General features: G+C 38.5%; 1 protein-coding gene across 1 annotated transcript in view; it reads right to left on the reverse strand.

The window, feature by feature from the left end:
- DNAH8 (dynein axonemal heavy chain 8) overlaps nt 1-13784 on the reverse strand; it is a 341076-nt gene that overhangs the window by 211092 nt on the left and 116200 nt on the right. Inside the window, exons 26-32 of the mRNA XM_070456508.1 lie at nt 13286-13361; nt 11984-12176; nt 9758-9954; nt 9092-9218; nt 7922-8157; nt 5751-5855; nt 399-512 (exon numbers count right to left, since the gene is read on the reverse strand). Coding sequence (XP_070312609.1) covers nt 399-512; nt 5751-5855; nt 7922-8157; nt 9092-9218; nt 9758-9954; nt 11984-12176; nt 13286-13361 — 1048 coding nt within the window. The remainder of the gene's footprint in view (nt 1-398; nt 513-5750; nt 5856-7921; nt 8158-9091; nt 9219-9757; nt 9955-11983; nt 12177-13285; nt 13362-13784) is intronic.

Raw genomic sequence — 13784 nt, forward strand, 5'->3', positions numbered from 1 at the left:
GCGACCCTTCTGGTTCTCCAAGAGTTAGAGCTGGGAAAAAATCAGTTGCATGATACCCTGGCATTAGGACATTTATAGTTTCTAACAGCCTTCCAACAACTGTACTACATTTTTAATTATGAATATGCTGGCCCTAAGAAAGGACAAAAGCAGACTCTGTGTTCCTTTCATGATTTCCAAAATTGTTGCTCCTTTTAGCAGTTAAATTGTTTCTCTTCTCTCTTATATAAAACACGCTTAAAGGAACAGCTATCCGCTCTTTTTGATAGCTGCAACTATGTGAAGATAGCCTCTTGCACACAACGTACAAATCACAGTATATTTCTCAGGGTTCATCACTTTCATCTCATATAAACATTGTGCCAAATATCTTAACAGAGTGTGAAACACTTAATTACCATCTCGTACGCTTCTGCAAAGTTCATTACATCCTCACGAAAAACTTCCACAGATTCAAGTAGACTACTTTTAAACTTTGGCTGCACTTGAACTAGTTCATCTTGTACAGAAACCTAGAATAAATTTTTAAAAAAAGGCTCAATGTGAGAGTGAAAGCAATGTATTTAAATGAAAAATACAAGTTCTACTCCAGCAGGTTTGTTAATCTCACAGATACACTATGAACGAGGATGTGTCTAAAATGTTAATTTGTTTAAAAAAAAAAACTCAGAAATAAACAATCCAAATGAACCAATGAGTCTCAAATCATTCTAGCTCATGACCCAAGAGGCAAAGCTATTTAACTGCAGTTAGGAAAATATTTTCTGGCTGACCCAGTTCAAGTGGTTAATATGGCCAAGGGAACAATTATGACTATGGGCCTAGTCTAGGTCACATGTTGTCTCCGGGACCAGGCCACGGTCTGGGATAAGAAATCTCTAGCAGGTTCATGTGGTAGCAATAATTAGAGCAGTTCCCAGTAAGAAAATGATATTACTCTAGGTATGAAAGAATAGCAAATGTCTTCCACAATGATTTTCAAAGCTTCTGCTTAAATCTGCAATCATCAATTGCTGTTGTTGTTCAGTCATGAGGTCAAGTCCAATTATGCACAACCTGCAGCATACCAAGCTTCCCTGACCCTCACCATCTCCTGGAGCTTGCCCAAGTTCATGTCCATTGAATCAGTGATGCCATTCAACCATCTCATCCTCTGTCACCCTCTTCTTCTGCCTTCAGTCTTTCCCAACATCAGGGTCACTTCCAATGAGTCAGCTGTTCACATCAGGTAGTCAAAGTATTGGAGCTTCAGCATCAGTCCTTCCAAACAATATTCTGGGTTGATTTCCTTTAAGATTGACTGGTTTGAGCTCATTTCTTTCCATGGGAATCTCAAGAGTCTTCTCCAGCACCACAGTTTGAAAGCATCAATTCCACTGGAGGAGGGAATGGCAAACCATTCCAGTATACTAGCTATGAGAACCCCATGAACTGTATAAAAAGGCAATCATTATACCTAACACCTAATTCATGCTTTCTATCTGCCAGGTTCTTTACATATGCTAACTCATTCAATCCTCACAACCTTCCTGCGTGGTATATACTACTATTATATCCATTTCACAGGTGAAAAAATCGACGCACAGAGAGACTAACTTCCTCAAGGTTCCAGCACTAGTATGTGACCAGGTCAAGATTCAAAACTTGGCAATGTGATTCCCAGGCTCTTACTCTTAACCGCTCTCAATGGTAGCATCTTGCAGGGTTGGAACATATACTGCTTTAAGCTTAATGGTGACTGCAGTAAAGAATGGGTCGGTAGGTTTAACACTAACAGAGAGATGAGAGAAAAACCCAAGTGAATCTTTTAAACTGAACAATAATAGCAAATTGGGTTTTACTAGATCTCAACTGAGGGCTCCCCATATCCTTCCTAGGACTCACTGTCTAGACTAACCAGTAAGTACTTTTTAAAATAAGCATTTAGTCAATACTGAACATGAAGCCCCAAAATAAAAATTATTATTAAAAAATTTTATACACATCTTCTCAAGCTTCATTAAACTGCACTTTTTAAAGCTTCTAAAATATTTCTAAAGTACCTCATGAATAAATTAAGCAACAAAGCTTATTAACTTGCACCAGATCACCCAACTGGCTGACGGCAGAGCCAGAATCACACATCATGACCCCAATTTCAGCTATGTCCTTGCTACTGTGTCTTGCTTCAATCTCAGTGACAAATCTCCCCATAAATAGGAAACTTTAATCCAACATTAATTACTTAATATTCAATAAAAATTTTAGTATAATTAAAGAATCTGGACCCTCCCTTGGAGTTCACTTATTTTTAAAATTGTTAGTTTCTTCTGTACAACGAAGTGAATCAACCACATGCATACACATATCCCGTCCCTCTGGAGCCTCCCTCGCACCCCTGCCATCCCGCTCCTCTCAGTCATCACAGAGCCCTGAGCTGGGCTCCCTGTGCTATAAGCAGCGTCCCACTAGCTGTGTGCTCTACACATGGGAGTGTATCTGTGTCAGTCCTAATCTCCCAATTCATCCCACCATCCCTTTCCCATTCACGTTTTTTTTTTTATTTTTTATTGAAGGATAATTGCTTTACAGAATTTTGCTGTTTTCTGTCAAAGCTCAACACGAATCAGCCATAGGTATAATGTCTAAATATTTACCAACTTCAAAAATGCTTAGAGAAAAATTTATAGCCATAAATGCCAACATTAAAAGAAAAAAAAAACCCTCAAATCAGTAACCTAACCAAAACTTCAGTACTTTGGCCACCTTATGCGAAGAGTTGACTTACTGGAAAAGACCCTGATGCTGGGAGGGATTGGGGGCAGGAGGAGAAGAGGATGACAGAGGATGAGATGGCTGGATGGCATCACCGACTCGATGGGCATGAGTTTGAGTAAACTCCGGGAGTTGGTGATGGACAGGGAGGCCTGGTGTGCTGTGATTCATGGGGTTGCAAAGAGTCGGACACGACTGAGCGACTGAACTGAACTGAACCATCCATCCACCTTAACAAACTAGACAAGAAGAAGAAACTAAACCCAAAGAAAGCAGAAGGAAGAAAGCAATTCAAAAAGAGCACAGAAAAAAAAAAAAGCACAGATAAATGATACAGAGAATAAGAAAACAATAGGGAAAATAAACAAACTAAAAGGTTCTCTTTTGAAAACAGCAATGAAAGTGACAAAGTTATGCCTAGTATAACCAAAAATAAAACAGAAAGGACTCAAATTACTAAAATTAGAAAAGAAAGGAGGGATATCACTACTTACTTTACAGAGTGATATAAATATATAATATACATATATATTATAAATTTATTTATATATTTACATAAATATATATTTATAATATAAGTATATATGCTGCTGCTGTTGCTGCTAAGTCACTTCAGTCATGTCTGACTCTGTGCGACCCCATAGACGGCAGCCCACCAGGCTCCCCTGTCTCTGGAATTCTCCAGGCAGGAACACTGGAGTGGGTTGCCATTCCCTTCTCCAATGCCTGAAAGTGAAAAGTGAAAGTGAAGTTGCTCAGTCATGTCTGACTCTTCGAGACTCCATGGACTGCAGCCTACCAGGCTCCTCTGTCCATGGGATTTTCCAGGCAAGAGTGCTGGAGTGGGTTGCTATTGCCTTCTTTGAAATAAATATATATAATATAATATATATAATAATATAAGTATATATTTATATAAATATATAAGTAAATATATATACAGAGTGATATATATATAAATAAAAATAATTATAAAGATCTAATGAACAGAGTGAAAAGGCAATCTACAGAATGGGAGAAAATACTTGCCAATCATATACCTGTAAGAAGTTAATATCCAGAATATATAAAGAACTTCCACCATTCAACAGCAATAACAAAAACAAACAATCCAACTTAAAACCCGGCAAGGAACTTGAAAAGACATTTCTCCAAAGAAGATTTACAGGTGGCCAACAAGCATATGAAAAGATGCTCAACGTCACACTTCATTAGGGAAATGCAAATCAAAACGACAATGAGAGACCACCTCACCCATTAGGATGCCTACTATCAAGAACACAAAAAATAACAAGTGAGGATATGAAGAAATTGGAACCCTTATGAACTGTTAGTGGGAACATAAAACAGTGCAGCTGCTATGGAAAACAATATGGCAGGCAGCTCTGAAAAATTAAAAATAGAGTTGCTATGTGATCCAGCAATTCTATTCCTGGGTAAATATCGAAAAGAACTGAAAGCAGGGTCTCAAAGAGATATCTGTACATCCATGTCCATACTAGCATTACTCACAACAGCCAAAAGGTGGGAGGAACACACATGCCCACTGGTGGATGAATGAATAAACAAAATGTGGTATATGCACATGATGGACTATTATTCAACACTGAAAAGGAAGGAAATTCTGACATATGTTACAATACAGATGAATCTTGAGGACATTACGCTAACTGACATAAGTCAGTAGCAAAAAAGATAAGTAGTGTATGATTTCACTTACATGGGAGAAATGGGGAGCTGTTGTTTAATGGGTAGTTTCCATTTTGCAATGCGAAAAGTTCTGGAGATTGGCAGAGCAATGTGAATACATGTAACACTGCTGAACTCTACACGTAAAAATGATTAAGATGGTAAACTTTAGGTTATGTGTATTTTGCTCCATTATTTTTTTTACCTTAGTATAAAGCTACTGTAATCATGACTGGCATGGGGCAGGCATGTGGATCAACAGATTAAAGTTGAGAATACAGAAATGAATCCTTACAGTTATGATTAACTGTTTTTCTCCAGGGTGATGAGACAATTCATTTGGTGAAAGCACAGTCTTTACAACAAATGGTCCTGAGACAATAGGATATCCACACATGTTTACATGACGTTGGACCCCTGACTCACACCATACATAAAGATTAACTCAAAATGTAACAAATACTTAAATGTAAGGGTAAAATTATAAAACTCTAATAAGAAAACATAGTAGTGACTCTTCATGACCCTGGATTAGGCAATGGCTTCCTACATACAATACCAAAAAACAAGAAACAAAAGAAAAAAAAATAGACAAACTGGACTTTATCAAAATTAAAAATTTTGTGCTTCAAAAGACACTATCAAGAAAGTGAAAAAACCCACAGAATGAGAGAAAATATCTGCAAATCTTTTGATTAAAGGACTTACATCCAGAATGTATAAAGAACTCTTACAACTCAAAGAGACAACCCAATTTAAAAAACAAATAACAGATTTAAATTCAACCTTTCTTCAAAGAAGATATACAAATGGCTAATGAGTACATGTAAAAAGATCCTAAGAATTATTAGCCATTAGGAGAATGAGGTGCTGGTATGTGAAACAGTATGGATAAACCTTGACAACATTATCCTAAGTGAAAGAAGCCAGTCACAAAAGACTAGATACTATAGGATTCTATCTATGTTTAAGCATCCAGAAAAGGCAAATTCAAAGAGATAAAAAGGAGATTTGTGTTTGCCAGGGGCTGTGGTGAGGAAGAGAATGAGGAAGGATTACTAATGGGCATGGGGTTTTTTTTGGGATGATGAAAATGTTCTAAAATTAAATAATAATGGTTGTTGTGCAACTCTGCATATAGTAACAATTACAGAATTGTATACTTTGAAATGGTAAATGTTATAGGATGTGGATTATATCTCAATAAAGCTAGGAAGATAATATATATTGAGCTTTTGAAAAGTTTTAAATGTATTTTTTTTCTGGATATAGTCACTTAATAAAAGAAGAATTAAATCTGTACTCACCGCTTTACTCTGCAATTTGTTGAAAGAATATCTCAAGGTGTCTACTGCTTCTGATTCTTCTTTGGTGACTTCAACTTCAAATCGGTTTAAAATAGCATAGGCTTCCTGAGCAGTGGGGGCAGATTCAGACACATCACAAGGAATACAACTGACAAATGACTTACAGGGCTTCTACAAACACATTCCTATGTCTTTCATTAAAATTATTGATTTATTTGGCTGTACTAGCTCTTGCAGCATGTGGGATCTTCAGTTGCAGCATGAACTCTCAATTGCAGTATGTGGGATCTAGTTCCCTGACCAGGGATCAAACCCCAGCACAGCACCGTAGCCAACAGACCACCAGGGAAATCCCCACTATGTCTTAAAAGGATGGTTCCCCAAATTAAATGTGTATAAAAAGCTCCTTTAGATTATCACTGACATCAGATATTGACTCTAGACCCCAGGCACTGAAATCTGAACTTAATAAGCACCAAGGTGATCCTGGTGGAGAGAAGACCAATCCCTTTGAGATACTCTCTGAGGAAAAACACCCTAGAGTAACTTTCTGCCTCTCTCCTCCTGATCTTGTGACAAGACCACACAAAATGTCTTCTCATACTCTATTAAAATAGGGTTTGGCTGTATAAGGAATGGAATGAAATGATATTCTGAAGAGCAGACACTAATGAACAAACAAGACAAAAACAAATTCATAGATACAGAGAACATATTGGGACCAGAGAGGAAGGGGGATGGACAGAAAAATGGGTGAAGGGGATTAACTGTATGGTGATGGTTGGTAAAGAGATTTAAAGGTGGTGATGGCTTTACACTGCATGTAAATACTGAGTTATAATCTTGCACCACTGAAATCTGTATAATGTTATATACCAATTTTGCCTAATTTTCTTTAGAGTGATGAGTTGGCAATCAGCTTTACCAAAGCAATTTATGCTGAAAAACTGAACTTTGGCAGTCAGGAAAAAAATGGTATGATAACTTGTTAAATCTTGAGAAGTGAGTGGTCAGCATTCAAAATATCTGAATACTAAGATTTAAAGAAGTAGTAAAGGTATGAATTTCATTAGCTACCAAAGAGCACAAACTCTAAGTGGTTTCAAGAAAGCAAGCTCAGTCATAACACTGGGTACCAAAAGGAGGTACCAATTCCCCAGGTTTGCAGGTAATAGGGGGAGTGCACTATCCACAGAGAATCTAAAAAAGTTACAAAATGAACTGGATCTGATCTTTATTATCACCATAAGCCAGAAATTCTAAGTATTAGTGGTAGAATAACAGCCTCCCTATTGTTACCCACACCCGAATCTCTAGCACCTGGGAATACATGTCACCTTACACAGCAAATTTGCAGATATGATTAAGTAAAAGAATCTGAGAGGAGGAGATTATCCTGGATTAACCATGTGGGCCCAATATAATCACAAAGGTTCCTTTAAGGGAAAGAAGGAGATAGGAGATTTAGAGACAGAGATATGAGGATAGAAGCAGGGGTAAGAGTGATGCCACTGCTGGGAGGGAACCAGGAACCAAGGGATGCAAGCTGCCTCTGGAAGCTGGACAACATAGGGAAATGGTTCTTCTCTGGAGCCCCTGCTGATATATTGATTTCAGCCCCATTTCCATACTTCTGACCTCAAGAACTATAAAATAATAAATATGTGTTGTTTTAAGCCATTGAGGTTATGATAATTTGTTACAGAGGCTAAACAGGAAACTAAAACAGTACTCTTTCCTAAAAACATCTCCTGTTGATCTAAATCCCAACAGCTACTTTTGAGCCTAAATGGATCATTTTCAACCATGGTATGCTGCTGGTCATAGGGGAGACACATAGCTCATTTCTAAGAAAGTCAAAGATATTTGGGGAACTTGCCTAATTTGTCAGGACTGAAGTCAGAGAGTACAACCACTCTTTTCTATAAAATATAGGTACCAGCATAAAAAAATTGAACACTCTCTAGACCAGTACAGCATTATTAATACATTTTCCTTGGTATACTGTTCACTGTTGATAATTATCAAAATCCCTCTAAGAACATCAACATCAGACAGGAAAAACAGGAAGATTGTGCCATAAAATAGATAAAGAAATCAATTTTTTAGTGTTTCTCTATTTTTTAAAAAAAAATAGCATTTGAAGAGAGGAAAATGCAAGCATTTCTTACTTCAATTGGTCCCAAAGTCATGTCCATTTGAATTTCATTATCACGGATACAAGACAAGGCTTCCATTGCAAATCTGACATCATCTAAGTCACGAATAGGTCTAGATAACTTTTTCAAGTATTCATTGATAAATGCTATCATGTCTGACATTTTCTTTTTGTATTCTTCATTCAAATATCGACAGAGTAGCATCTTCCATGCCTTAGCCTCAATTGATAAGGCCAATTTCATTGGCTCTGGTGAAGACAGAAAAAGGTCAAAATAAAATATTAGGTGACATTCTGAAACAATTCACTTCATGTATAATCTAGGCATTTACAATTGTCCATTTCGTTGCCACCAGCCACCCTGAGCACTTGAAATGTAGCTGCTGCTGCTGCTGCTAAGTCGCTTCAGTCGTGTCTGACTCTGTGCGACCCGATAGACGGCAGCCCACCAGGCTCCCCCACCCCTGGGATTCTCCAGGCAAGAACACTGGAGTGGGTGAAATGTAGCTAGTCTGAATTAAATGTTCTGGAAGGTTACCAGATTTTGAAGACTTAATGCCTATCCCAGTGAAGTATGTTAAGCTGATCACAAGAAAGACACTGAAGTCTATAGAGAAGAATTTTGGAAATTCATTCTGGCACCATTCAATGTGAACCTTGCTCTGTTTCTGGCCATCCCATTAGCAGCCCTCACTCATTTCCCTGAATTCCCCCAGGTAACTCCTACATGAGACCAGCAGTCTATAATGCTGGGAACACTGGGCCTGTCCAGCAGAGCTCTCTCTCACTATAGTTAGCCGTAGAATTAGCTTGGGCTTTTGATTTCAGACATTGTCTCATCACCCTCTGATACTCTAACGCCAATGGACTAACTTCTCAGGAGACCTCCACTTGTTCTGATTGTTAGCTCTTGTACACGACCCACTCCCTCCAGTAACACATAGTTCCACCTATAGCTTTAGTTGTTCGGGTACCAGTTTAGTATTAAGTGCATTAAGCCACTTTGGTATAATATTATATATACAAAATGTATATCTATATTTAACATATATATGAACAATATTGGTGGTCCAAAATGCTTAATAGTTATAATATTGTACCAAGGTAGATTAATAACTGTCTCCTAAATGAAGTCACATTTCATGTGAAAATACAGATACTTTACATAATATTTTTAAAATACCTGTATGCAATTCAAGTGCTCCTACAACTATAATAGGCTTCAACTCATCAATCTCCTGTTCAAAAGTCGCATAGTGTAGAATTTCAGATCTGATTTCAGTCAGAGAGGGATTGTTAGCCAAAAACTCCTGTAGCAAGGAAAGAATCAACAGTTTCTTTGGCTTTTTGACAATGTAAATCTTACACTTCTAATAGGTAAGTTAGAAAATTGCATCTGCTTATATATTTTTCCTCATGTATGTGCTATCAGGCCAGGGGTTCAGTAAAGAAAGGGATGAACTGTTAGTACTGGAAGAGGAGGCTATGTGAGGGGATTTCACATTTATGGTTGGTTGTTTATAGTCCTAAAGTTTCCTCGAGTTTCTAACCAAATATACAGCTAGGCCTCTGTAACTTTGACACACCCCTGAATACCTGGCTTCTGGGTATGTCTCACACATAACTGGTACTCAGATGAACTGAACAAAATCTGCTTGAGCCTCATTATTATCGATTGCCCCAGTGTCAATGTCAGAATTACACAAGACAAGATGTGCTAGGTGCGTGGCATTACAAGTTCTTGGTCTCTGTTCCTGAGTTCTCATCATTATCGCTGACGTTTTCCTGGTCGCCCCACAAGCGTGAAACAATTACAACCCGAACTGCATTGCCAGTAGTGGAAACACACCTTCACTTTCACGTCTCGGTCCTCTGTCCAGAGTGTCTTGTACTTCTGAAAGTCCTGCAGGGCTTCATGAACTGCCTTTCTGAGAGAGTTCACGGAGGAAGAAAGGAGGAGGACCAGCTTGGAAATATCCTTGTGCTCTGCCACTCCCGGGTAAAAATTCTTCAGCTTCCGTGTGGGAATCATTTCTTCAAAGGATTCTGAGAACAGATGCTTTTATTCTATAGATAACTCATGCATTCAACTTTAAATACTACCAATTGTAATTATCTATAGACTTTCCAAACTTTAAATTCTTAAAGACCCATCTCCCGCCAAATAATTAACAGCTGATCTCTCACTAGTTTCATTTATTCTTATTAAATCGTTGTGTTATATTTTGAGGTCTAGGTTTCTTTAAAGTACATGTGCGCAGGCTCGCTCAGTTGTTCTATCATGTTTGACTCTTTTGCGACCCCATTGACTATAGTGGCCTGCCAGGTTCTTCTGTCCATGGGACTCCCCAGGCAAGAATACTACGGTGGGTTTCCATTTCCTTCTCCAGGAGATCTTCCTGACCCAGGGATCAAACCCACTTCTCCTGCATCTCCTGCACTGGCAGGTGGATTCTTTACCACTGATCTATCTGGGATGCCTTCATTAAAGTGAGGAAACTGCTATTCAGAGGAGAGAACTGAAAACCAGTTCAAAGACAGATTAATAACCTGCCACAAAACAAAGCGTCCTCCAAGGAAAGATCAAATGAGTTGAAACTGCTATCCCACAGAACAGCCTTGTGGTTAAAGAAGAGGTATGACATTTATTGGGGCTTCCCTTGTGCCTCAGCAGTAAAGAATCTGCCTGCCAGTGCAGGGAACGGGTGTTTGATCCCTGGGTCAGAAAGATCCCCTAGAGAAGGAAATGGCAACCCACTCCAGTATCCTTGCCTGGAAAATCTCATGGACAGAGGAGTCTGGAGGGCTGCAGTCCATGGGGCTGCAGAGTCAGACACGACTTAGCAACCAAACACAACAACAACTACATTTATTACCCAAATGCCTTAAGCTTGTTATTTAAACTTCACAGAAATACTTGAGAGGATTAAATGATACAACATATGTTTGTCTTCAGCTCAGCATCTAGTATTTAGAAACCACACAACCACCATTAAACACCACCATAAACATCTCTTGCTAAAAGTCAGTATTCTCAAGTATTCTTCATCAGGTACAGACCATACAGATACTTTTATTTGGCCCAGAAAGTTCCCTACTTTTGTTAAAGCAGTTGTTAACAATTAAAAAATCATGAGATTTCATGAAAAATTTGAGATTTCCACCTTCTCTTTCAAAGTGGTTTAATCTGGTGTTCCTGCCTAGCAATAGCTGGCTGAAGTACCCATGAATGATACTGACTTGGGGTGGGGGTGGAAGAAAAGGGGAGATGTTGATCAAGGGGTACAAACTTTCATTAATACAATGAATAAATTCTGGAAATGTATACATATTGGTAATGTATAGTATAATAATAATGTGCACTTGAAGTCTGCTAAGAAAGTAGACCTCAGGTGTTCTCACCACACACACACACACACACACACACACACACATAAATGATTAACTATGAGAGGTGATGAATATGTTACTTACTCTGTAGCAACCATTTCAAAAAAGTACACATATATCAAAACATCATACACCTAAGATATGTACAACTTTTCTCAAAAATAAAAAAAAATTTAATGTGGCATAATAGCAAGAAAGAAAAAGAAAAAAAATTGGCTTTCTATACAAGAGAAAGTATCCAAAAATATCCATGGAATTTGGGGTCAGTGTCATATCACAACCTTAATTATTTAAGGGAATAGTTTAAATAAACTTTATGTACAAAGCACATATGACCAGATTTTCTAAGCACCGTGTTCTAGCAAACTAAGTTTATCAGACCAAATACAAGCCTGAATATAGAATTAGTTCTAAGGTTTGTTTTCATTTTTAACTTTGAATCTGAGACTGTGACAGTAGAACAGTGATAAATATCCTTGTTCACCCATGACCAAAATCTGAAATGTCTGCATGCTATGTTTAAGGTGGAAGATGGAGAACCCTAGTTTTTTTAATGCAAAATTTAACCAACAAACATATAAAACTGACTTTAAAAACATATGCTGTAATAGCCAGGAAAAGTCAGAAAGACTTATTTACTGTTATAATTCTGAGACTCTACTGATCTGAGATTTAATATTCTTACTTTCTTCCTTCTTCAATTGCTTTCCTGCGCTTGGATGGGCCAAGTCCATAGTCGTACGGGAGGTGCTGCTAATGACTCTCTTGATGGGACGGGACTGCTGGCCCCAGTGAGCTACTCCTCTGCTGACCTCCAGGGTGAACTGGATCATACGGTTAATGGCTTGTTGAATGTCATCCAAGCTAGGAACCATTACCTGTGGAAAGAAAAAATGAGTCCCAGGTGCTCCCAGCACAGACAAATCCACCCCTGTGATTGTTACCATCCCCGCTCCCTTCTGAGTGGGGAAAGCCTCCGCTGGCCCAGTGGAAGTCTGCTTCAAGGAGAGGGATATTAGAGGAAAGCAAGCTGCAGACTTAGCCTTCCTCAAGCCGTCCCATTCTACCCATTCCTGCAGGAAGAAAGGTCAGACACAGTACACGTCATCCTTTCCCTGGGAGGGTGGCTGGATGCAGGCATGTGCATGTGTTGCATGTCCATGAGGCAGAAAAACTGAAGAAGCTATACTGCCAAGATTTTGACTTCAGTTCTTTCAAATGTGCCAAATAAGCATAGAAGCTGTCCTCCAGAAGGCCAGACTGTGTACATGCAGTGTCAGGTGAGCCATAGATCATTCCTGCCTGGCCTTAACCCCTGGATCATCACAGAATGCACCACCGTCATCCTGATGACTTGGTCCTCCACATGCCAACAAGCAGCAGGAGGGGTGGTGGTAGAGAGAAGTGCCCTGAGAAAACACAGGGACCCGTGCACTCAACGCACAGGTTTGTTCTTCCTTTCTTTCTATTCTGCTGTGGATTGCCTCACAGTTGGGTGCTCAGGACAGAGATTTGGACTTCTGAGATGGTCTGATTTAGATAATGTCTGAAGTAAGAAAAAGCAAGATGATTTGTAGGGTACTTGCCAATTATGGCCCGGCAGACACTTAACTCTGATACCCACCTTCAATACACCATGAGCTCTGCAGAAGTAATTTTTATAACAGATATTAATGATACACTTTGATTTTTGTTAAATGCTGAGGTGAAGTCAAAAAGCATATAGGACCAAGAGATTAAATAAAGTTCAGTCCTAATGCTATACTTCTTCGTAAGTCTCTGCTGAACTTGTTACAATACTGCTTCTGTTTGTTTTGTTTTGGCCACAAGGCATGTGGGATCTCAGCTCCCCAACCAGGAACCAAACCAGTATCCTCTGCATTCAAAGGCAAAGTCTTAACTACTGGATGGCCAGGCAAGTCTCTATACTTCTTAAGTACATTACCAAAATATCACTGTATTAACTTGAATATTTCATAATACTTACCACATTAGGAATTGCAAGATGTACTTCAGATTTTAAAAAAGAAATAACATCTTCTGACCGCTTTCGTCCATAAAGGCTGTAATAAGATGGACATTTAACTCAGAAACCTTAACCTAATATTTCATAAAGAGCAGGGTTATGCTACAACGTTCAACCCTGAAAAATAAGGACAGTTTTCAAAATGCTGAATTACTTGAAGAGACTATTATTTACAATGGAACCATAAATTTCATGAACTAGTTCACAGACTAAGAAACCTTTTAATCTTCTTTGAAATGACATATTACTCTTTTACCCATTTCTAATATTTTAATGTTGCATTCTCCCATGAAGCACACCTAAAAATGTTCACCTCAAGCACTCCTTCTTCCCACAATAGTTGCTGAAAATCACCAACAAAAAGCAGATACCTTCATATACTTTACTCTGTGTGTGTACAAGATTAAACAGGAGGTTTCAAGTCAAAGCCCTCCAAAAAGTAACTTTTATAACAGTATCA

The sequence above is a fragment of the Odocoileus virginianus genome, chromosome 27 (genome assembly GCF_023699985.2).
Source record: "Odocoileus virginianus isolate 20LAN1187 ecotype Illinois chromosome 27, Ovbor_1.2, whole genome shotgun sequence".
NCBI classification, from domain to species: Eukaryota; Metazoa; Chordata; class Mammalia; order Artiodactyla; family Cervidae; genus Odocoileus; species Odocoileus virginianus.